Source organism: Pseudoliparis swirei, chromosome 1 (assembly GCF_029220125.1).
Source record: "Pseudoliparis swirei isolate HS2019 ecotype Mariana Trench chromosome 1, NWPU_hadal_v1, whole genome shotgun sequence".
Classification (NCBI taxonomy): Eukaryota; Metazoa; Chordata; class Actinopteri; order Perciformes; family Liparidae; genus Pseudoliparis; species Pseudoliparis swirei.
In genome coordinates, this window is record NC_079388.1 from 17,038,103 (window position 1) to 17,064,066 (window position 25,964).

General features: G+C 43.9%; 1 protein-coding gene across 3 annotated transcripts in view; it reads left to right on the forward strand.

Moving 5' to 3' along the window:
• The window catches only part of arid1ab (AT rich interactive domain 1Ab (SWI-like)), a 58,392-nt gene that overhangs the window by 4,171 nt on the left and 28,257 nt on the right, over positions 1–25,964 (forward strand). For all 3 annotated transcript variants that reach the window (XM_056418266.1, XM_056418350.1, XM_056418428.1), the window contains exons 2-3: positions 22,094–22,318; positions 25,129–25,782. In XM_056418266.1, the coding sequence (XP_056274241.1) occupies positions 22,094–22,318; positions 25,129–25,782 (879 nt within the window). The remainder of the gene's footprint in view (positions 1–22,093; positions 22,319–25,128; positions 25,783–25,964) is intronic.

Consider the following 25,964-nt stretch of genomic DNA (forward strand, 5'->3'; position numbering starts at 1 on the left):
TTTTTAAGCCAAGCTTCAAAAATCTATTTTCATGCTGTGAAGTAGATTTCATTCTTTTCTTCTCGCATCATGACCTCAGTCAATATTACCTATGATGCACTTCTTTGAGACCGCAGTTCAAGGCATGCTTTTTGTGACACTACCGAGATGACCACGCGTAGCTCTGTGCATTATATTTGTATTATATTAATATTGTGTTACGAGACTAGATATTGTCTTGGAGTATACATTGTATAATGTGGCACACGTGTTGTCGTTTCCTCGTTTTAAAGATCGCATTACAATGATGTCATTCTCAGACTCTTCTAGCTGTTATATTATTTACCTTTACCCACTTAGTCATTATATCCACTCTACTGATGATTATCAAATGTATCATAGTGTAAATATCTATTGAAAGCACCAATGGTCAACCTACAATACTGTAACAATATCGACTGAGGTATTTGTTAAAAATGATTGTGATATCTATCGCACAGTCCTGATCACAGGCGTTATCGTGTTATTTATTATCACTAATTTACATTTTTAATCATATTTCATTGAATTAATGCGTTTGAGTTAATAAATGCTCATTTGTTATTGCTTATTATATACATTATTTCTAAGTTGCACATATATTATTATTTTGTTTCATTTCTTAACTTTGAACTCTGGCTGTGGACCGCCATTCATCTCATTGGAACAATAGCAAAAGCACTGCAGCCCTTACTTCTGGTTAAATGGGAGACATATTTATTTTCTTTTATATCTTTGCTGGAACATCTAAACGTTGTAGAGAGTAGCATGCAAACAACTCTGCTGTCCCGCTCCCTGAATTTAGGGGTATAAAGCTCGCTGCATGTGAGAGATTGTTAGCGGCAGCCCGGTATTCCCATTAAAGCCCACGTGCGTAAGATGAGGCAAAACAGTGTTGGCGTAGTTTGTCGTAGGCTTTGTCTCCTTGAAGCCATTTACTCCCGCATAGTCTCACCACTAACACTTTTCCACAACTAGATTACCATGCAGTCGTCTTGTTGTGCAAGTAGAAGAGGAGTGCATGGGAAGCTCTTTGAACATCTTGCTTGTTAAGCACACTTAAAGGTGGGAATAAGTGTATTTTTGCAGAAGGCAAAATGTGAATGGGGATGAATTTGAATCCCGTATAAACCAGGGCTTGTGTCTGGTGCAGGTCCAGAAAACACATTACTTTAAATGGACGTGGTCCCGGACGTGGGAGCTGGAGGACGGGACCATCCATGGACAGATGGATGAAGCGAAAACGTTTCCACACCGTTTGTCTCGTGTGTTTGATGTTTGACTGAAGACGTCGGTGAGATTTTCACAGACTACCCTCTGCCCGCCTACGCTTAAGGGCTGCTGGCGATATCTGAGCAGAGTTTATTAAATGCTTCCACTCGACAGTCATTAACAGCAGCGCGATTGGCGTTTTTAATCGGTGGAAATATCGCCAGTAACGATTCGATGGATGTTTTTTATGGAGCCGTTCACCTGCCTGGGGCCACCTGCTGAAGATGAATTAACGGGGTAATTGAGTGACGGGCGATATCGCGGGGTTTTTATTATGCCTCACACACAAACAAATACTCTGACGTAGATTTGTCGTGGGTGTTGTTTTGGATGGTGTACCGCCAGGTGTTTCCTCCGCCGAACACATGGGAGCGAGCCGGTAGGGATGCCCCCCCCCCCCCCCCCCAGCTCTGCAAGGCTGACTTCCCAAATTGAGTTTGAGTTAAATCATACTCTGAGGCACATATTTATTTGAGAAAGTCCCACAGTTGAAAACATAATAGGAAAACACCAAACCCGGGGTGTTAAAGTGGCGTCTGCTGATCGACGCGCAGCTGATGTACAAGGGGAGCCCCGCCGCAAATTAGAAAGTAGCATGTAAATAACCGGCTTCATGAGGGCTTCGCTGTGTCAAAACAAACTGAAGTAATGAAGATGGAATATGTTTAACCGAGCAAACACCTTGCCTGTCTCCGCATTGTTATTCAAAAGTAAAATTAATTACGGCATTAAACAGACCATTATGCTCCCATTTCACACTAAGTTTGTCATTTGATGATGTACTGGAATTTTTATTTGAGATCACACTGGGGATTTGTCCACGGGAAGCAAAGTCCTTCACAAAGTCATCACAAAGACAAAAGTTGATCAAAGATTAACAGAAAATAATAAGTCAACCAGGGCAGCCGTCAATTATTATTTTCAGTATTGATTTATCTAGCAATTATTTTCACAATTATTTGGTCCAAACGCTTTCTCACAATCCCAATTTCTTAAAGCCCAACTATGTAGTTTGCTATCGCACAGGTAAAAAAAAAATCAGAGGCATTATCATGTTCAAGAAACTGGAATTGAAGGTTTCTATAATAAAAAAAATTCTCAAATAATTGGTTATTTAAAAAAAAAAAAAAATTCAGCCTATTGCACATTTTCTGCTTTAAGCTTCTCAAATATGTTGATTTTATAGTTTCCCATGTCATATGTGATGATAATTCACTGATACATTCAACTGTTTATAGTTTGGTTATGGATTCACTCTTTAACTAATTGTTGAGTTCATGTGAAAGCATGTACCGTATTTTCCGCACTATAGGGCGCACTGGATTATAAGGCGCACTGTCAATGAATGGTCTATTTTCGATCTTTTTTCATATATAAAGCGCACCGGACTATAAGGCGCATTACGCGGAAAAAAAAAGTCAGATAAGTCAGTCGATCAAACTTTATTAAACGCGTTCACAATAATTCTCAACATTATTCAAACGTTAATGAGCGTATTCACAATAACTACCAACCTTATTCAGTTGTATTTTGGGATCCTTATACACACACTGTAATATTATGGTGAAGCACAGTATTGTAACGGACTGAGGGAAATGTTATGTCCGGATGTAAGTGAACGTCTCACGAGCTGGTAGCTGTGAGGCGTGTCTGTGATTAGACAGCGAGTGATGTTGTTGTGTGTGTGTTGTTGTGTTCCGCGGGTTCAGAGCGGAGCTATGACCCGGAGCAGACGTGAAGCTGGTTTTGAGGTTTCACGGCCAACAGTAGCTTGTTCTATGTTCCTTGAATAAACACCCTATAAGCCATCTACGTCTCGTAGCGTTCCTGACCCAGGGTCGCTACAGTATGTATTACTCATGACGCTCCTGGCTACGGTAGCCGTAATGCTGCAAGCGGTGCGGCTTTGTAGTTTACCAAAGTCGTACTAAAACATTTTGACTTAGCGCCGTGAGCGCCTTGTACCACACAAAATCGCTTAGAGGTCAGTAAACAAAACCAGAATTAATCCATATATACGGCGCTTCGGATTATAAAGCGCACTGTCGTTTTTTGAGAAAATTAAAGGCGTTTAAGTGCGCCCTATAGTGCAAAAAATACGGTATGCTAAATATGTCTTAGTTTCACATCATCCAATGTGAGCATTTTTTCAGTTTTATATCAAGTTGTGGCGATAACTCCTTTTCTTTCAACATTGTCATTTCATAGATTAAACAATAATTAAATAACAAAAACATTCTGTAGAGCAGGCCTAGTCAATACAATCTTAAATTGCAGCCCTAGTTGTTATTAGTAAAGTTAGCCATCATGAAAAAATGACAAACATCCACCAAATTCAGTTTAAAAAAAAAGACTAATAAATAAAATCTTATTTTGAACAATCATTTAAAGATGGATACAACTTGCGTCACGGGACGAAACGGTATCAATCTTTAACGAGAGTGAAATACTCTTCTTTGATAGCGGGCGCTGCTACTTTCTGCATTGCGCCCACTCAGTAAAAACACAACACGCGTTTCCAAGAGAACAAACTCAACAACTTCCAGCTACTGTTTCTCTGTCTTGTGGGGGTGGGGGGCAAAGGAGGAAGCCCGACCGTTCAAAAAGGAAGTTCACTCGCAGCTCTTTAGTCTGCACTGCTGAGTAATGATTCTCCACAGGCCACATGGACAGCATGCTGCCTGCCGGCAAGTGTGTGTGTGTGTGTGTCTGTGCGTGTGTGTGTATGTGTGTGTGTATGAGGGAGAAACGGTGTCAGTGATACCCAGGGGAGGGAGGAGGAGGAGGGAGGAGGGGGTTGGGTGTTTTTGTGAATGATCTTCGTCTGCCCCTGACAGCTGTGTGTGTATTTGTGTATAAAGTGCAGCAGTTACTTGGTAGTCATTGCGCGCGTGTGTGTGTGTGTGTGTGTGTGCCTCAAAAGTCCCTCTGACCTGCTCTTCCTCCACGTGTCACCAGCAATCCGTCCTTCTTTTGTGACATGGGCCCTTTTCATCCCGCTGATAGCAACAGACAGCGGCTACGTTTCCGCGCACACTAATATTCCACTATTGTTCCACTACATTACATTACATGACATGTCATTTAGCAGACGCTTTTATCCAAAGCGACTTCCAATAAGTGCATTTCAACCTAGAGTACAAACTAAGAACAACAACAATACAGGAAGTAACATTTCCTCAACATAGTCGAACTACAAAAGTACCATAAGTAAGTGCTATTTAAGTGCCACTGAAGTGCAAATCTGTGTTTTAATCCAGATATAGTCGCCTCTATTGTTCCGGATTTGATAACGAGGGTCGCGCACATCGCACTGGGCATTACGGAGTGTCGCATTTTGTAAAACTAAAACGTGAAATATGCCGATGTCATTACATGCATTCTTTGGAGACGTATACAGTATCACAAATATGCGTCTGTTTTTCCCCACAGTTTGGAAAAAAGGAGGGAAATTTGAGTTCAGGATGTGCGGCGCATGGATGTTTCACGTGAATCCGAGTATGCATTTCTGCATGTAAACGGGAATATTGGTGGAATATCCATTTTCATTAGCCATGTTAACGGCTTAGTAGGACCGTTCTCTTTTTTGGAATATGTCGAATACAATTTTTCCAACCCAAGAGTGAACCGTTTCCCCTCCTCTGTCATCATTCATGAGATCCCTTAATTACCCGTGTGGATTTTTGTTACACCGCACAGCAGAAGAAAATGACTGAGCGAGAAGCTGGCCGCCATGCAAATGCTGATAAATTTGATCTAATGCCAAATTGATTGACTTCCATAAACTATAGCAATAGCCTATATTAAGCCAATATTTGGTTTAATGACTGAGAAAGTTGATTTACATCCCTGTCAGCGACAGTTGTTTATCGGAATAATTGTTGCACATTGAAAGAAAATACACGGAGAAAAACAAGTCCCTAGTGGACAAATGTCAAACTTTGGCTATTGCATCAGGGCACGCTGGTATGTAAAGGTAATTCATTTCTTTTGACATTTACCTTCTAAAATGCTCCAGATTAGCATAGTAATATCCTTCTCCCAGCCTGTGTGGGACTACAGACTTAATTCACGTGTGTGTGCGCGTGCATGTGTGTGTGTGTGTGTAATAAAGTACTTAACCTTTAAATTGGTGCAGTTGTTGCTAGTACAGTGTAGAGAATGATGCTCCCTCCCAGCTCCCATACAGCTCTCACCTTTGCTCTCTGGGGGGGGGCTAAAGACATGCACACACATACATATATCATCAGTAAATAAATACAAATGATGATTGTTTGTTTAAGTTGTTTTAGAACACATTAATCCAAATCCCTGTCCAGCGTGACTGTATATTAAAGTAAACTGAATCACAGCTTGAGGAATGCGTTGATCAGGCGACTGACAGGAAATTAATTGCCAACTATTTTGGTAATTTCAACAACAAAATTTTGTTTCTTTAAAAAAAAAAAAAATGCAAACATTCACTGGTTCCTGCGTCTCATATTGGAATATTTTCTGTTTGTATTGGTCTTCAATGATAAACGAAATATCATTCGGTTTTTGACTGTAACGCAACAATGTGTGGTTTTGGTTTTTGGAGAATATTTTAAGACACATCGACTGATCTATGAATTGACAAACTGATGGAATAATGATGAAACGATGAAAATAATCAGTTGCGTCTCGGGACTTCAGAAAATCAATATGCCAGGATGTTTTTAACTTAAGCAAAAATGTCCCCCAAGACGCTGGTCAAACAAGAGAGTTGAACTTGTCACTATACTAATAGGTTATTGACCAAATGACCAATCAAGAAGGTAAAAGGTTCGCTAATCAATAATGAATATAATCCTTAACTGTGGCCCAAATTTAATTTGGGTTTTGGTTAGGGCTGCAACAACGAATCGATAAAAATCGATTATTAAAATAGTTGGCAACGAATTTCATTATCGATTTGTTGTGTCGTGCGATTATTACGGCGCTCAATAAGTCACGGAGTATAAACAAAGTTGAGTTGAGCGCAGAGCGGCGCTGGAGAAACAAGAGCGAGAGGGAGAGGAGAGACGGAACGCTGCGTTGTGAGAGCCAATCAGCGCTGAGCTGCTCCTCTGTTGATGAATCTAATTGGCTGCTGCTGCTCACGTGGCGCTGGATGCGGAAGTCATTCACGTCGTCGGAGACATTCACGGAGCTCAGTGCGCCTCCGGGTGACGTCATGAACCCAGACACCAGGGCGCTACATGTCACGACGTGTGTGGCATTTCCACAAGAGTATAACGTAGAAAACATGGTTATTTATTCCGTGGCGGATAGCGGAAAATATTTTTCCACGGAGAAAGGCAACGGAGATAAGCCACGACGCTGTGAGCGCTGCGCTGCGCGTGCAGACAGCATTTAACAGCGCGTGCTCTGATCGCTCTTTTAATGAAGTATCGATATTAAAAATATGCTAAATCACATCGTTTTTAACGTACGGATACTTTGTTAGTATCGCTACACCGTTCAGCGTGACAGCAGCAGATGTAGCGGGCTAACATTCAAGCTAACCTAACTTCCCAAACGCTGTGGACATCTGAACGCTGATTGGCCGAGACGCGACACGTCCCATCAAAGATGTTCTATTGCGAAGAAGAGCACCACTTCACATTTTTTCCGCGTCTCACTGCAATCTCAAGGGCAGCGGGCCACGTGAAAAAAATAATAACTCGGAACGCGTCTCTGATATTGTTCAGGGGGCCACATGGGGACCACTGCTCAGGAGAGGAGAGCTGTCAGTCTGTTTGTGACGGGTTCATCACCATGGTGACCAGTGGACAGGGTTCATCACCATGCTGACCAGTGAACAGGTTCATCACCATGCTGACCAGTGAACAGGTTCATCACCATGGTGACCAGTGAACAGGTTCATCACCATGGTGACCAGTGGGTCTCCAGGACCTTTCCATGACTTTAAACCAAATGTCCATGATTCAACATTTTGTGAAAACTCTGTCTATACGTGACAAAGTGAGAAGATGTAGTATTTAAACTAACAATGAGAATTCCAAAGCATACCGTATATATACCGTGTAAATTAAACTGTGAATAAAACAAATTTTCATTACTTTTCCAAATATTTTGGGATTTTATTTTTTTCAATTACTTTTCTAGGCCTGCTAATAGCCATTTAAAAATTCCATGACTTTTCCAGGTTTTCCATGACCGTACGGACCCTGTTTTGTATAAAGGGTTGAAAACCGATTAATCGATAAAATAATCAACCGATTAATCGATTATCAAAATAATCGTTAGTTGCAGCCCTAGTTTTGGTATCAAACTGGTTAGGGATATTAAACAAAATAAAGGTTGACAAAGATTAATTGACTTAACTTATAAAAACTACAAAACTATTTGACTAGTTGGAGTGTGACTTGAAACTCGTACAGTCCAAAATGAACTTTTCAGCTCATCAGCTAAAAGTTTACATGCCAGTGCTTATTTTTAACTGACCTAAATAATTAATGCTCATTTTTCATAGAATTAGGCCAATGTTTACACAAGTATAAATGCCACCTCTCTCTGTGGTGCAGTCTACCAGGTTATTAGCCTGATTGATACCATTGTGTTGTTTGGATTTGGTCGGCTCGTGGTTAGAAGAAAAAAAAAAGAGAAAAAGAACAACCAGTGGTTAGCAGAGACAAAGTTACACGGACGGAAGCTACAGCAACACGTCTGTTTAGTGCCATTATTATGCTGTGGCTAGTGTGGCCGGTGACAGTATTTTATGCACCAAAGACGCATTTGAACAGCGTTCGCCGACTGTCTCCTTGGACTCTCGTCGCGGTACTTGAACGTGTGGCATCGTGGTCGTCTTCTCACCCTGACGAAAGAGTGCAAATGGACAAGCCCAGCGAGCTCTCCGGCTCGGTTCAGTCCACCGCTCATTTGTTTTTGAGCAAAGCCTGAATCATGTTGGAGATTAAAAGAGCGCTGAACCGCCGTGATGCGCACGTTCATTATGCCATCTAAAAAGCTAGTCTGTGACTCAGATTATGACCAAGCATGTTTTCCTGTGTGTGTGTGTGTGTGTGTGGAGAGCAGCGTGTCTGACATCAGTGTTAGAGTTTTGACTCAAACCATGAGGCAGGCGGCGACCCAGCCAGGTCCTTAAGTGGCTTCGCCTCATTCAGTAGCCAGGGTGCTTTTGGCATAGCAGTGAGTGACACACTTATTGTAATCGGTCGTCTAGGGTGCCAATGGTCAGCCTGAATAAGCATCCTTCCCCGCCAGCGTGAGCTGATCCTCGGCAACGCGATGTAGCCCCCCCTTATCGCCGAGCGGAGGCCTCTTTTTTTTTTTTTTCTCCCGTGACCGGCGCCCCCCCCCCCCCCCCCGGTGAAGAAGCGCTCGTGTAACCTTAGCGCCGCTGTTGTTCCTGCACCGTACCAACATTGCGGCCGTTAATAAGCCACAGTGCTGTTTATTATGGGATGGCAGCCGACCGTAACTGTAAACACTCTTTGCGAAGGTAAATGCGTTCCAGCAATTAGCTGTGGAGCGATCCAGTGGAAATGGATATTCGGAGTAACTGGAGTTGAAGGATTGGCGGATTACAGAGACATGTCCTTCATTCATGTTTCATTCAACTCATTTTGTTGTTAATACTGAATCAATACTTTTTTTATACATTAATTAACCCTCCTGTTACCTTTCGGGTCAATTTGACCCCATTCAATGTTTAATGTCAGTGTTCCTTGGGGTCAATTTGACCCCAGGCTGTTTTTCACTGTCAAACATATAAGAAATATCAACTTTCTAATTTATTTAAAGGGCTATTTAGGCAGTCAACAAACAAACATAAAGTACCTCACACTTAAACTTGGGAAACAATATTAATTCTAATAATTTTCTGGAGGTTTTAATTGCTGGGGTCAAATTGACCCGAGGGTAAAATATGTTAGTAAATGTGAAGGTAACAGGAGGGTTAAGACAAACCCCTTTTCTTCCTTCTACCAAATAGTCTAAAATGGGCAACATTTTCATACTATTTTTTTGTACCGTGAAGGATCCACACAAGGCCCGAGTTCTTCTAGAAAATGTTTTTCCACCCTCTAAAATTGTGATTATTTCTCACTCCATTGTGAACATTTCTCGCCTTCTTGACAAACGGTGCAGAAGACCCCCTCCAGTCTGCAGGTGACGATACGTCACTGAGTTTACTGCTGAACGAGGAACATCTGGTTCGTCTTCTCCTGCTTCCCAACACAACGTGTGCCCATGGCCACCGGCCCCCGCTCTCGGCCCCTCTCGGAGCTCCCAGTCCAAACGCGCCTTAGCCTCGTCTCACTCCCGGGAATCAGCCACTGTCGCCTGGAAATATAAGTCAGGCCTGACGGGTTGACGGCCGGCAGCCAGGGCGGATGCTCCCTCTCTTGTACCGCCGGCCTGAACATCGCACTGACGGGTCAGGCAGCAGCAGACGGCACTCTTTTACATTTATTTTTATATCGGGCTTATAACTTGACTGTCTCCAGGGTTTTTCCTGCACAGAGAAAATTTGGGCGCGCGCCTAAGCCGTTTTCCCGAATGCCTGACAAATCCCGAGCGCCTAAGGCAAAAGAAAGTCCGCGATGGAAAAAAACAAAAACTGTGTTCATCACGTGCATGTCAGCGAATATGTTCTCAATAGGGATGCACCGATCTGATCACTGCGGTCAAGCCAGCCGCCACTTCGGAAAACACAGTCAAGCCAGCCCGCAGGGTTATGCTTAAAATAAAATTCAAATATTGGCATAATATTTATTTTTCGCTAACTTTAAATTTAATTTATTCAAGATCCACACAGTAATATCTCATGAAAATAATCATGGGCCTAGCTGAGGTCACCACTAACAAGACTGCAGTGTAATTTTTTTCAAGAAAGTTACGGATTTGCTTAAAATAAAATTCAAATATTGCCATAATATTAATAATATTTATTTTTCGCTAACTTTAAATTGAATTTATTCAAAATCCACATAGTAATATCTCATGAAAATAATCATGGGCCTAGCAGAGGTCACCACTAACAAGACTGCAGTGTAATTTTTTTCAAGAAAGTTACAGATTTGCTTAAAATAAAATTCAAATATTGGAAATATATTACTATTTTCTTTATGAAGTGCTTTCATTTAGAAATCAAACGTCAGAATGTCTTGATTATCTCTGGATGACACCTTGAGGTACTCTACCATGAATCAGAAGTGAAACTATTTTATAACTACGCACCATTTTGTTCTAAATCTATTCTGAAATTAGACACATTTGCGCATGAATGTGATTTTCTTTATCTTATATTTTGAAATTCTAAATCAGAATATCCCAATATTGGAATAATTACTTTCTTTCATTTAATGTATTCATCATTAATACCATTCATGATTTTTCATCTTCATTTAGTTTAATCTTTCACTATATCTGTATTTAAAGGCGTGTTTCATCATATCACGTTCACCGGAAGTTCGCTCTTATTTTGAAAACAGTTTTCACACACTCGCACCGTAATGCCTGGTATATACGTGTACTGAAAAAAATTGTGCGGACTGGCTTGACTGTTTTTCGAAGTGGCGGCTGGCTTGACCGCAGTATCTGATCGGCGCCGATCCATATCGGCCGATATTCCCATTATCGGTTTTGATCGGCGTTCTCAAAACGGCCGATCAAACTTGGCCGATCAGATGACGTAACATCTGCGAGAACTATCAGAGACGTTTCAATCGCAGCGAAACCATAGCGGGAGCGCGGCGCCGGGGCCAGCCAAGTGAGAGGTCCACGAGGATCCTCACGCGCGGCGGCGTCCCCCGAGTTGAATCTCTGGGCCAACTCAGCCGACTCTCACATGTCTGCCCTATAGACTGATGCTGACGGTAACGATTCGATCGAGGCAGCGACGGTTTTGATAAAGTTAGCGGAAGGATTTACGTGACACAACATCCGGTTTAGCAAAGTTAGCGGAAAGAACCACGTGAAACAACATCCGTTTTTCAAAATAAGATGTCGACAAATCATGCACTAACATATAAAAGTAAACAATGAACTGATTTTGTATCTTTATAGATCGTTTCTGAGATTTAGCTCAAATTATGCTAACATTAAAACATTTTTACTGTACCAAGGAAGAGTTTATAAAAATAAGTCAGACTTTTGTATGTTAAAAAAAGTCCTGTAAATGGATTTCCCCAAGAGTTCCAGGAAATGAATAATGCAGATGTGTTCCATACATATCTGAAATCCCCTACACTGGCAATCAATCAATTTTAATGTATCAATTAGGACATTTTTCAAAGTAAAAGTCCTAAATGTTTAAAGAAATCGGTAATTTCTTTAATGTTTGAGGTGCTTTATATATGTATTTCCTCATAGTCCTCATAGTAAATAATGCTACACAATAAATAGAATGCTTCAATCGACACCGTGATCGGTGATCGGTATTATCGGATCGGCAGGTACTGATTTCGGTGATCGGTGATCGGCACCAAAAAACCTGATCGGTGCATCTCTAGTTCTCAATACTATGTTTCAAGTAGGCTACAGCCGAACCCTCGTTCTGTTTTGATCAATAGTAATCGAGTTGATAAGCGTGTCTTCTTGTCTGATCAATACGCAACTGTGAGGTGTGAGGTGCGCGAATGGATAGAGAGACACAGACCGTGCGCGCCAAACATTTTTTTTGGGAGCACCGAAGACCCATTTTGACCCAGGAAAAACCCTGGTCTCAGGCAAGTTGCTCTGATTTACCCAACGGGAGATTATGTGTGCGTGTGCTACGTCAGGCTGCATGTAGCTGAGGGAGCTAATGACAAACAGAGAAAGAGAGAGAGAGGGCGGTCAAAATAAAAAACAGTCAAGGTCAAGATATTCTGACATTTGGCCCCCTGGCTCGGGTCAAATCTGTACATGGTGTGAGTATGAAAGTTCATTCCTCACCTTGGAAACGGTAGTTGGGCAAAGAGGTCGTTTTTAAGGGGGAACTTTCACTGTAGCTCTCAATATTCCTCAGAGCATTGAGTTTGCTCCAGTTTATTTCTGCTTTCCAACTGAATCAAAAGTTGTTTCGTAGACGTTGGTATCCGTTTCTGCTCAGATGATTGCTGGAATGTCGGTGACAAAGGAAAGCTATAAACAGAATCCACTTTCCTACGATTCCTCTGCCATCTCACGTACGTGTGACAACCACCTTTTGGGCTGCTTGTCGTCGGGAACAAGGGGCTCAGAAAATGCAAAGCACCATTTCGGCAGCGTTGTTTTCCATCTTTAAATCCTGCAGATGCAGAGGAGTGGTTGTCTTGTTTTTTTTACTCGTCTTTTTGGACGTTGTTGCTTCTGTTCTCATTAACCTCGGCGAGCCTCTGTTTTTTCCCCTCGTCTCTCAAGAGATGTGGAAGACGATTTTGTCATCCGAGTGTGTGTGTGTGTGTGTGAGTTCCCTTCTCCCGCTCCTCCCTGAACATCTTTTGAATTATTTGGAACAGCTGGGCGAACATCTGGGTGAGTAGGGTGCTGCTTCCTCTGCTCAGTGTGGATGATGGCACCAGCAGGCGCAGGATGCCGCTCCACCCCCAACCAAGGCCCTCCTTTCTTTTATCCAGAGTCATGCAGCGGTTGGCTAAAAGTTGTAACTTCTCAGATTGATGCCGTGGGAATGCAGATTAATTGCTTAATTGAGAATATTTTGTCCCCCCCCCCTCATAGCCGTCTTGTTGGCTTCTTGTTGACGTGAGCTCAGATCTCTTGTGCGGTAGTCTCGTACAGATCTTTCCCAAGATGCACCAGTTTGGCCACTTAAAGCTGGATACTTGAGCTTTCTTTAAAAGCACATTTTTATCAAGTCGTCTGTGGATCGTTTTATGGCTGTGAACAGGAGTGCCTACTGGGACTCCACCGTGTGATTTGCTCTGTGCATTATTATGTGGTGGTTATTCATGAAAAAGGGAAATGCTCACTCAATGAGCAATAGGAACAATATGAATGGCTAAAGTAATTGGAATTGGTCATTGGTTGTGACAAAGTTGGTGAAGACCAACTTTATCATAACTAATGAGCTTGTCAGAGCTGAAGTGTAAAATTCACGGGTGGCAGTCAATACCTTTTGCACACAGTTCCCTTAAGTGCTGGTAACAAATCAATACTAGTGCTGCTATAATACCGGAGTTCTGGTATCAAAACAATTCTGTTTTAATGTTGTCTAAACACAAATTAAATTCTGTTCCCACGTAACAGCCATGGAAGAACCCTGGCTTACTCGAATGCAATCTAAACAATATTGTTCAATATTTTTCAATTGAAGTCCGAAGCCATCCGATCAAATAATAAGTAAAGAAGAGCACCAGGACAGTCGACCAACATTCATTTTTCATTTTGATGAAAAAGTAATCGATAGGGTTGTTTTTAAAGCAAAAATATAACGCGTTTGAGAGAATTGCGTCGGCCATCTCCTCTCTGAAAGTTTTGAACTGTCGCGAGACAAAGAAAGTGAATACTCGGCCCGAGTGCTTGTTTTCATCATCGGGTTTACGGTTACTCTACTTTTGAAGTCTCGGAGACGTTCGTACGTGTCGGCGGGACTCTTCGCACAGCTGTGAGACCGTCGGTGGAGAAAGCGGCCGAGGAACAGCGCCGCCCGTCCCATCCCACCCCTTGAGTTGACACCGGCGGTTAATTCAATTCAGTTTTTCAATTCAGTTTATTTGTATAGCCCAATTTCACAAATTACAAATTTGTCTCGGAGTGCTTTACAATCTGTACACATAGACATCCCTGCCCCAAAACCTCACATCGGACCAGGAAAAACTCCCAAATAACCCTTCAGGGGAAAAGGGAAGAAACCTTCAGGAGAGCAACAGAGGAGGATCCCTCTCCAGGATGGACAGGTGCAATAGATGTAATGTGACCAGAAGGACAGATTTAGAGTTAAAATACATTCAATGAATGTGACAGTGTATGAATAGTTCATAGTAGGCATATTCCACGATGGAGACCTCCACGATCCATCAGGCAAATGGCGGTGGGCGGAGTCTCAACAGTGGGCGGAGTCTCAACAGGACAGTGGCGTAGTCAGGAGCAGGAATTCCACGACCCAGACCTCGATGATCCATCAGGCAGATAGGATCTATGCCGTCTCATAGGGTCCGATGACCCCATGAGACGTGAAGTCAAAAGGACTCCGGGGAGAAAGCAGAGTTAGTAACGTGTGATTGAGAGATGAAAATTCATCCTTAAGGAGAGAAAAAAGAGGAGATAGGTACTCAGTGCATCCTAAACGTCCCCCGGCAGCTATAAGCCTATAGCAGCATCTCAAGGGGCTGGACCAGGTGAACCTGATTCAGCCCTAACTATAAGCTCTGTCAAAGAGGAAGGTCTTAAGTCTACTCTTAAACGAGGTGACTGTGTCTGCCTCCCGGACTGAAATTGGAAGCTGGTTCCATAAAAGAGGAGCTTGATAACTAAAGGCTCTGGCTCCCTTTCTACTTTTTAAGACTCTAGGAACTACAAGTAGTCCCGCATTTAGTGAGCGTAGCTTTCTAGTGGGGCAATATGGTACTACAAGCTCCTTAAGATATGATGGTGCATCACCAATCAAGGCTTTGTACGTTAAGAGAAGAATTTTAAAAGTGATTCTTGATTTTATGGGTAGCCAGTGCAGAGCAGCTAGTGCAGGAGTGATGTGATCTCTTTTCTTAGTTTTAGTGAGAACACGAGCTGCAGCATTCTGGATCAACTGGAGGGACCTAAGAGATTTATTAGAGCAGCCTGATAATAAGGAGTTGCAGTAATCCAGTCTCGAAGTAACGAACGTGAACCAATTTTTCTGCATCTTTTGAGACAAGATGTGCCCGATTCTTGAAATATTACGTAGATGAAAGAATGCAGTCCTTGAGATTTGCTTTACGTGGGAGGTAAAGGACAAGTCCCGATCAAAGATAACGCCAAGATTCTTTACAGTGGTGTTGGATGCCAGGGCAATGCCGTCTACAGAAACCACATCACCAGATAATTGATCTCTGAGGTGCTCAGGGCCGATTAAAATTACTTCGGTTTTGTCTGAGTTTAACATCAAGAAGTTGCAGGTCATCCATGTTTTTATGTCTTTAAGACATGCTTGAATTTTACCGAGTTGGTTGCTCTCCTCTGGTTTTATCGATAAATATAGTTGAGTATCATCTGCATAACAATGAAAGTTTATGGAGTGTTTCCTGATAATATTGCCCAAAGGAAGCATGTATAAGGTAAATAAAATTGGTCCAAGCACAGAACCTTGTGGAACTCCGTGATTAACGTTGGTGGTTATCGAGGCGTCATCGTTTACAAATACAAACTGAGATCGATCTGATAAATAGGATTTAAACCAAATTAGTGCCGTGCCTGAAATGCCAATCGACTGCTCCAGTCTCTGTAACAGGATGTCATGGTCAATGGTGTCGAATGCAGCACTAAGGTCTAACAAGACCAGGACAGAGAGGAGTCCTTTATCTGCTGCCATTAAGAGGTCATTTGTAATTTTCACCAGTGCCGTCTCGGTGCTGTGGTGTTTTCTAAATCCTGATTGAAATTTCTCAAATAAACTATTATGATGTAGAAAGTCGCACAACTGATTTGCGACCACTTTCTCAAGGATCTTGGAGAGGAAGGAGAGGTTAGAGATCGGTCTGTAGTTAGCCAACACCTCTGGATCCAGAGTGGGCTTCTTCAGGAGAGGTTTAATAACAGCCACTTTGAAGGAGTGTGGTGCGTGGCCTGTTAGCAGAGACACATTGATAATATCTAATAGAGAGCCGCCAATTAAAGGCAAAACGTCTTTAAGCAGCCTCGTCGGGATGGGGTCCAAGAGACAGGTAGACGTGTTCGAAGTAGAAACCGTTGAAGATAATTGGTCACGGTTGATGGGAGAAAAGCCCTCCAAATATACACCAGGGCATACAGCGGTTTCCAAGGCCATTCCACTTGAGGACAGATTGGCACTGGTTATGGGCAAGAGATTATTAATCTTGTCCCTAATAGTTAAAATCTTTTCATTAAAGAAGTTCATAAAGTCATTACCACTAAGGTTTATAGGAATGCTCGGCTCCACAGAGCTGTGACTCTGTCAGCCTGGCTACAGTGCTGAAGAGAAACCTGGGGTTGTTTTTATTTTTTCTATTACTGATGAGTAATAGGCTGCTCTGGCATTACGGAGGGCCTTCTTATATGTTTTAAGACTATCTCGCCAAACTAAGCGGGATTCTTCGAGATTAGTTGAACGCCATATGCGTTCAAGCTTCGTGACGCTTGCTTCAGTTTGCGGGTCTGAGGGTTATACCAGGAGCAAACCTCCTCTTCCTCACTGTCTTCTTCTTCAGAGGGCTATCGAGTCCAGTGTCATTCTCAGAGAGCCTATGGCACTGTCAACAAGATGATCAATCTGGGACGGACTAAAGTTAGACCAGGAGTCCTCTGTTATATTGAGACGTGGTATCGAATCAAATACAGAAGGAATCGCTTCTTTAAATTTAGCTACAGCACTGTCAGTTAGACATCTGGTGTAGAAACTTTTGACTAACGGAGTACACTCCAGTAGTATAAATTCAAAAGTTATGAGGTTGTGGTCTGACAGAAGAGGATTCTGTGGGAAGACGTTCAAATGCTCAATGTCAACGCCATAAGTAAGAACAAGATCAAGCGTGTGGCCAAAGCTGTGAGTGGGTTTCTGTTCTCTGACAGAAGCCAATCGAGTCCAACAAGGAGATGAATGCAGCACTAAGGCAATCATTATCAACATCCACATGGATATTAAAATCTCCAACAATAATAACTTTATCGGTTTTAAGAACCAAACTTGATATAAATTCTGAGAATTCAGATATAAACTCTGAATATGGACCTGGTGGCGGTACAGAATCACAAATCGAATTGGCTGTAGTGTTTTCCAGGTTGGATGTGAAAGACTAAGAACAAGGCTTTCAAATGAGGTGTAGTGTAATTTTGGTTGAGGATTCATTAATAGGCTCGATTCAAAGATGGCTGCTACTCCACCTCCTCGACCGGTGCCTCGAGGAATGTGAGTATTAATATGACTTGGAGGAGTCGATTCATTCAGGCAGACATATTCTTCATGGCTCAGCCAGGTTTCAGTTAGGCAACATAAATCAATGTGATTATCTGATATTAAATCATTTAGTAACACAGCTTTAGATGACAGAGATCGAATATTTAGGAGACCACATTTAATAGTCCTGTTTTGTTGCACTGCTGAAATAATGGTGTTAACTTGTATAAGGTTATTGTGTACGACTCTTCTGCTTACTTTTGATTTATTTAATTGAAGTGGCCGTGGGACAGACACAGTCTCTACTCTAGAGTCATGGGTGGGTAACTGCTCGAATGGAAGTGTCGGACATCCCGTCCCGCTTCTTCCGCCACCGCGCGAGGGTCGGCCTCCGTCGGCGTGTGTTAGCGCGGGTGTGTTGCGTGTCAAAGGGCTTTAACGCAGAACAATGGCGTGTGCGCGGCGGATTAAATTGGCAGCAGTTGTTTATCGCCCCCCACTCCATCTGCTGCGCTCGGCCCCGTATACTCCAGTTCTGCTCTCAGGCGCTGCTCCAGCCCCCCCACCCCCTCCCCAGACCCTTTACAAATCCCTATCCCCATGTCACACTCACTCACGCACACAAACACAGTTTTGAATAGTTGCACTATCCACCAGCAGTCATGATGACACAATATACTCGGTTCAACCTCTTCTGCCAAGAGTGCTCTGGCTTTCCTCTATGCAGATTAGCCATGTGCTAATTGTGGTTATTTATTTATTTATTTTGATGGCGAAGAGGGAGGGAAAAAAAAGGGGAGGGGTAGAGTTTCCTCCATTGATTAGATGATTGAGCAGGGGAGAAAAAAAAGAGGCGAGTGGCCAAGCAGCGTGCATATCTGAGACGACATCGCTGTCTCTGGAAAGTTTGTTATAAGTCTGTAATAAGCAGTCAACGAATCGACGAAAACACATCTTAAGTTGAGTTAAAGTTTGGTTATCCGTGAATTGATTCACCTGAAGGTTTTCAACAGAAGAGGATGTGTGACTCTAACGACCTTTGCTGAAATTTGTTGCTTAATTCAAATTCTTAAAGGAGTTTTTCATTTTGAATTTGCTAAATTTTTTCACGTACGCGGACAGAAAAGAGGTGGGCTCAAAACATAGTATTGGATATTTAAGTGTAAATGACTTTTGGTGTGTGTGTGCGAGGAATTCTCCCTACACTGTTGTCCCATGCATTGCATAATGATGAACACAATAAGTAATATTCAGATTCTTATTTTATGATTTAGGGCCGATTAGTCTTGACTACAAGAATAATACTGCAACGTTTAAATGTTTCCAATATATTTTGAGAAAAATGTACGAGTGGCTTTTTGATTTCCTTATATTTATTTGTAAAAATCAGGAAATATAGTTGTAACATAGAAGTTACACAGTGTCGCTTTAATGTCGGGGCGGAAAAATTCAGTTTTGTGTGAGACGGTATAACAGACTGAATTGCTTTTTAAAAAATGTATTAGACTCACTGGACTTTCTCCAAATCAAATGTAGTTTAATCATCTGTTGAGAAAACATAAAGTACCATGTTTGGCCGATATTGGCATAACATGCTTTGGACTGACTACATGCATGTAGAAGTTGAGACGTCGACATGAGTGAAACGAGTTACGCGAAAACTACATCCTTACGCTGGTTTCTCGCTGCCGACGGTAACGTTAGCCATCGGTCACCAGAATGCTAACTATATATAAACAAGTGGATCGCTTTACTACAAATGAAAATCAACCGTGAGAAAATATGTAATCATCTCTGCGTTGGGCTTTTATTATCGTTGAATTGGTTGTGAATAAACTCTTAGCTCAAGCTTGTGGGGGAATATATTCAGACGTCCAAGGCCTCCACTTCGAGATGCTAGAGGTTGTTTGTTATGGACCCCCCCCCCCCCCCCCCCACACACACACACACACACACGCCTCTGCGAAAGCTCTCTGGAGGATCTTGGAGGATGTGTAATGGTGTGTCAAGATGTGAACAACGTAAGCAATGAGAGGAAAATGCTGGTAAACAGATCAATGAAGGCCCGAGCAGTCGACCTGCCACGGCTATATCCCAGCCTGCAGCACACGGATGTGTTAACATGATCGAATAAAGTCGATGAGTTAAAAAAAACACACACACACAAAAAACAAGACACTTCATGCAGGTTTAACATCCTGGATTTTTACTGGGCCGCACACTTTTATAGCTATTGGGACGTGTTATGAATGTTATTACACGATACCGAGCGTAATACAGTCGGGCAGGTTTATTGTCGCGGCTACTGGGAGAAGAGTTTAATTATTTAGAATAGGAGTGGCTTAATTCCCCCCCAAATCTGATCACCTTGTCAGATGACTACTGTCTCCATCTCTTGGAGTCACTGCTGAAGTGAGACTCGAGAGAAGTAAGACGCGTGGTTTGTGTTTTTTGGGATCGGCAGCATGGATTGTCCACGTGGCTCGGGGAGCTGGACGCCCTGATTGTAGTCGGGCTGTACTTTCCAGCTCCCCCCCACCGGGCCGGCGCCTGAGCCGTCGGGCTTTCTTAACGGATAAGCGGGTACACAGGCTGGTGAAGACATATCCTCACCGCTGGCGAAGTATCGACTGAAATTGGTGAGAGAGAGGAAAAAAAAGGTTGATTGTTTTATGGCTCGGTCATCGGTGGGAGACTTTCTCTCAATGAGGAATAGATCTGTACCTTTTTAGTGTCGCCGCTCTGTCGTTTGTTCGCACTTTAGTCATTCGTCATGTGGATCGGAGGACGTGAGCGGGCGATTCGGGCCTCAATTGCACACTTTGCGGATGACACGAGAGGCTCCGTCGAACTGCTTAAGCAGCTCGTTAGGAAAGAAGGAAAGAGCTACCGCGTGTCCCCGTGCAGTGAGAAGTTGCGCCGGCGTAGTTTGTGGCAATGGGTCGTTTTTTTAATTGTTATTGCCGTTGTCGGACACGTCCACCTGTTTGGAAACCAGCCCGGTGGCGTCTGCTTCACCAGTCATCTTTAGTCTGAGCGGTGTGCGGACAGGTGGGGTGTGGGGGGGTCCTTCCTTGCAGTCTGGGGTTAAAAGTGCATTAGAGGTCACAGGAGAGTGCCCACTGGGGCCTGTTACCCCCCCCCCCCCCACGGTGCAGTGGGTAATTACCCTGGGGACCGTAGTAACCCCCCCCCCCTCTCTCTCGCTTTCCCTCCTTTCCTACACACACACACATACACACATACTTCCCTGAACCTGGAGGAGCTCAGGAGAGTGTGGCCCGAGGGTGGCTAGAGGGAAAACCCGGAGTGGAATATGTTATCTTGGATAATGTCGGTTGACCGCCTTGACAGTCTGTTGACCCCCCCCTCCACCACCCTAAACACCTTCAGTCTCACCCCAACACACACACACACATAGATATTTTCCCACGAACACAACACTCTCCTGCTGAGCCACCCCCACCTGACCTCGTCTCTCTCATTGCAGCACTGTCATTCATAGAGTGCCAAAGCCTGCTGCTTTATTAAAGCCCAGGAAGAGCACGGCCTGGCCCCGGTTCAAACAGCAGTGCAGCTGGGACCTGTTACATTTTCGGCAGACTGCCCTCTCCGACTCGCCGGCTATAAATAGCCCCGGTGGTTGTCTCCCTTAACCAAGAAAAAAGAGGTTTTTGGGGTGGGCGGGAACACACACACGGATTAATATCCGTGGGAAGCAATGAAAGCTTTGTGTCTGCTGCCCGAGGTCAGCGGGCCAGGAGGTGTTGCTACTTCAAAGACCCCATTGTGGCGCGTACTTTCAGACACCGCTGCGCTGGGTTTTGATGGGAACACACAGGCTGCCAGCGGTGTGATGAGTTGATAGCATCACATTGCGCCAACCAGACACCCACTCCCAGCCCTGGCTTGAATTTTGTATGTATTTATTTTTCTAGCTCCCGACCAGTTCATTATTATTAGTCCAATTTTTTTAATTTGTGTATTCCGTTTATTTTTTGTTACACCGGAGGGGATTCCACCAGGCTCATCTCTTATGTACACACACGCACACACACCATTAGACACCGAATGACCTTGGCTCCAGCTGTTGACAGGCGAGGCTACCTCATTATGAACCCGCCCTGCTCTCGCTCTGCTATCCATTTCCCTCCCTGGCTCTCGAGCAAGAAAGTCCGTCTGGCCCAGTAACATTTCCTGTCCGGACCGTGTGGATCTCCCCTAGTCCAAGCCGGGCCAAGGTCAGCCCCCCCCCCCCACCCCCACCACCACCACCACGCTGGCCTCCAGCTGAGGGGTGGGCGAGCTCCAGCCACCGCAGACACTTCCACTTCCTTAAGCTTATTTTCATAGAAACCCTCCCCGACGTCTCGGCCGTAACACTATCCACCCATTGGCTCCACGATCTGCTGGGCAGGGAAACGCTCCTGGCGGATATATAGTGGGCTCATTCATTCATTCATTCATGGCCAATTTGTTCCCTTTCTAGTAGGAAAGTAAATCCACTACAGTTTTTTTTCTTTCTGTTTTTTAGCTCCAGCTTCTCCGTTTTTGTTCCACATTTGCGTGATTATGCCGTGACTGGTTGACAAGTTTATGCTTCATTCGTGTTCATTGCTGAGTAATGCCTTTTTTAAAGAAAATCCAATGAAAACTAAAGCTTCCAAAAAATGGTCATGTTTTCCTGTCGCATCACTGGAGTCTGAACAGAATATGTTGCATCATTACTGAGTTTTTTTTCTTTCAGCTCACTGAAACATTGCAAATTCTGTCTGTGTCCTCCAGCCTCCAAGCCCAATGGACCAGGTCGGAAAGATGCGCGGGCAGTCATATGGAGGAGGACCCAACCCCTACTCGCAGCAGCAGCAAGGGGCTCCTACAGGGCCCGGACCCCAGCAGGGAGGCTCTTACCCCGGGCAGGGCTACGGACCCCCGGGCCCTCAGAGGTATCCTATGGCGATGCAGAACCGAACACCCGGCGCTATGGGCGGCATGCAGTACGGACAGCAGGTCAGTAGTGATGCACTTAGATGACCGTCCCCGCATTATCATTGTCACCTCGCACAACTTTCACTTTGAAGCTGCAGATTGACTTTAAAAGTCGAAATACGTTCCGTGATGGACGACATTTCACACATAGTGGAACCTATTAAATCACAGTCTCTGAGATAAAAGAGATGAACTTTTGAAAGCTATTTACCACGTCATTGTTTCGATAAGGAGTTCTTCTTTTGGCGACGTCTGTCAATTTCGCTGACATTTATTGAGAAGATTGTCTGTTCTCTTCCCCATCTTCAAGCTTGGGCAGGTAACATTAGAGAAAACGGTACGAGTAAGCTGGCTTTTAAGAATCAAATCAATATTCAAGACATTTAAAATTGCAGTAAAATGTAGAAGAAAAAGAAAAAAGGACAAAATAAAAGCTGCAGCATGTAAAATCTATCTGACGAATCATCATGAGTGATACAATGACTGTTATTACTATTAAGTGACTGCCTTGTGTAATGAGAGTGTGAAATTATAATTCTTCCAGCCCCTTCAATAGAGAAATACTGTTCATTACTGACATGGTGGCACGATTCAGCCCCATTTCTGTTCGTAAAAAGTAAAAGGAGAGGACAGTTAATGGGGCTGCTCTGGTACTTAGTCATGATGCAGGGCATGACTTGAAGTCGGCATGTTAATAATGTTTTATCTTCCTGTTAGTTGAGTCAGCAGAGTGTTTATTTAGTCGGTGACTTGCTGCTTCAGGTGGAAATGGAAGCTTACAGTAAATGAAGTGACGTAATTCAGCAAACGCATCGAAAGTTGCGCACGGGGAAGTTTGCAGGCATCCAAAGCCGGTAAAGAGTACTCAAGATAAGGATGTGTTGAGGTGTAATCTGATTATTGTTATTTAAATGCACATCATGCTTTTAGATAGAGGAGTACTGCCATCTTGGGAAATACGCTTGTTCCTCCTGCCAAGAGTCTGATGAGTAACCCGCTGTAATCGTTCCGTTATCTGTCAAAGAATTTAAAACTACAAGATGTTTAGCTTAGCATAGCGTCGACTGGAAACGGGGGGAACTTCTCACCTGGTTCTCTCCAGAATAATTTATTCTGGCCAAGAAATGGTTCTGTTTTTACACCTTTAAAAAAAACATGATGTTAGTATTTAGCAGACAGGTATGAAAGAGGTATTGATCCTTAACTATCCACAAGAAAAAGGGTATATTTGGCTTGATTAACTATTCTGCTGTAGTCTCTAGTCTAGAGTTGGTAGAGCACCATAGATTTATTTTATTTAGATATTTTATTAATTAATTTCACAGGGACGGTGAACAGCTTCTTGGCTGCACCAGGCTTCGCTGTAAGCTAATTTACATCTGTATTCCCAAAGCAGGAAGCAGCGAACATCTCTGAAACTCATCAGAAAATGTTTTTCTAAAATTAAGGAGCCTGACTATAGTAAACCCCTTCATATTTTTCGATTTAGTGTAAATGTACTAATCGATAATTTAATCGTGACACCAAGAATCGGAATAGAATCAGATCGTAGCATTTCAAAAGAGTCCTTCAACACGATCCAAAACAACAACGTGATTCGGAGAGGATAAAAAAAACCAAAAACCCGGGACCAAAAATCAACTGACGATAAAAATCTCTCGGGAGGAACCGACTCGACGAGAGCGAGCCATCAATCTTTGTCAGGTTTGTTGTTGTTTTTTCCGCTCAAAAGTGAAACTCGTGTGTACGGGCGCAGTGGGCAGCGCTTTCTGACGGCGCCATCCGATCGAACACGGCAAACCTAGTTTGCCATCGCTACCTACTCTTCACTATGAATTAGACCCTTGAACTCTCTCAGCCAGCCACTCCGTCTCTACAGACAAACGCATGCAGGGAATCCCGTAGAGTGAAGCCTTTTCTTCCTCGTTCGCTGTCTGTGGTCTTGTGCCCATTGTGTGGTGTGATTATCTCATACTGACCTGCCTGGTGTCTGACCGTGGACTCGATAAGTGCCCTGCAGAGAAGAAAACGGCTTCCCCTCCTGTTGTCAGACAGATACACAGCCACTCCACGTTGTTTTAAATGTGTGGCGATTCTTTCCCGTCTAGTATTTTCTTTGAATTCTTGAGTAGCTAACACCCTCCTTCTCCTCCCCAAAGAAATAAAAATAACACAGGCTTTCCCCCCCCCTCTCTTCTTCTTTTTGTATTTTTTTTTTTAATACTGCATTTCCTCACAAGGTCAGTGCTTTCTCCTTCCATGCTCCTTGAGGGTAATGAAACAAAATCGCTGTATTGAAAGGCTTTCCACTCGCGGGTTCGGGTAGAATATGAAAAGCCTCATATTGAGGTTCAAGGAGATGAAGTCAAAACTCTATTCTTATTTTCACAGCGGTAATTTGAAGCGACGCACGCCTGAATTCCAACACTTTGACTGATCAGGTTATAGCGAGGGACACACTCGCATCGTACGGACCAAACTGTTGCCTCTCGCTTTTAATCTTTGCGTAAGATGAAGAGATGCTCTGATTACTCCACTTAGAATGAAGGGCAAAAGAAAATCAAAGAAGTTCCTTAGGATATTGGGTTATTTTAATGTATTTTTACATGGTTAAAAGAGATGCCGTCAGTGGACAGACTGTCTTCAGGTAGGGCTTGGTATTCCACAGAGAGCCTCAGGGTAGTAAACCTCTGGTCAAATCTAAATCTCAAACAAGTGTCAGAGGTGTAATTCAACAGTGCTGGCTTATATTTACGTGTATATCTTTTACCCACCTAGTTTAAAGGTGAGCTGGTTTTGACCTTGACCAATCTTTCTGTTTTCACATCTAGATGTCAGCTTATGGACAACAGGGGCCTGGTGGCTACAGCCAGCAGAGCCCGGGCTACTATGGTCAGCATGGCGCTCCCCCTCACCCTGGCCAGCAGCAACAGCAGCCTCCGTACTCTGGTCAACCCCAGGGCAGCTCCGGAGCGCCCTACCCCCAGCAAGGCCACCCTGTGCAGTCTTCTGGCCAACATGGGCAGCCTGGACCCCCCTACCAACAATCCCCAGGTCCACACGGTCCTCCTCCAGGTCAGCCTCCCTATAGCCAGCCCCCACAGTCTCAGCCAGGACAGCCTCCCTACGTCTCCCCTCAGCAGCAGCAGCCTCAACAGCAGCAGGGACCGGGTCCCCAAAGTCAGCAGGGCCCCCAGGGCCAGCCTGGCTATCAACAATCCTCTGGACCGGGGCAGCAACCACAGCAGCAAACCCCGCAGCCGCAGCCACAACCGCAGCCGCAGCAAGGACCTCCACAGCAGCAACAACAACAGCAACAGCAGCAACAACAGCAACAACCAGGGGGCCCATCTCCTCAAGCCCAGCCACCTCCAGGGCACGGACAGCAGGGTCAACCGTCACCGTACTCCCAGACGCCGCCGCTGCAGCAACCGCCACAGCAGCAGCAGCAGTCTCCATATCAGAGGTTCCCGCCTCCTCCACAGGTAACGACGCCACGCACAGCTCTGTAGCTTCAGTGTGAAGCGCCCGTCTGTGTTTCCATCCCTGTTTGCAGCAGGAGGTTCCCGAGCTGCCGCATGCTCCTTTACGTTTGCTGCTCTGCATCAGGACCGTAAGATGCATCCGTGCCGCCGTTCCCATGCAAACCGCAAACGGCCTCCGCCGG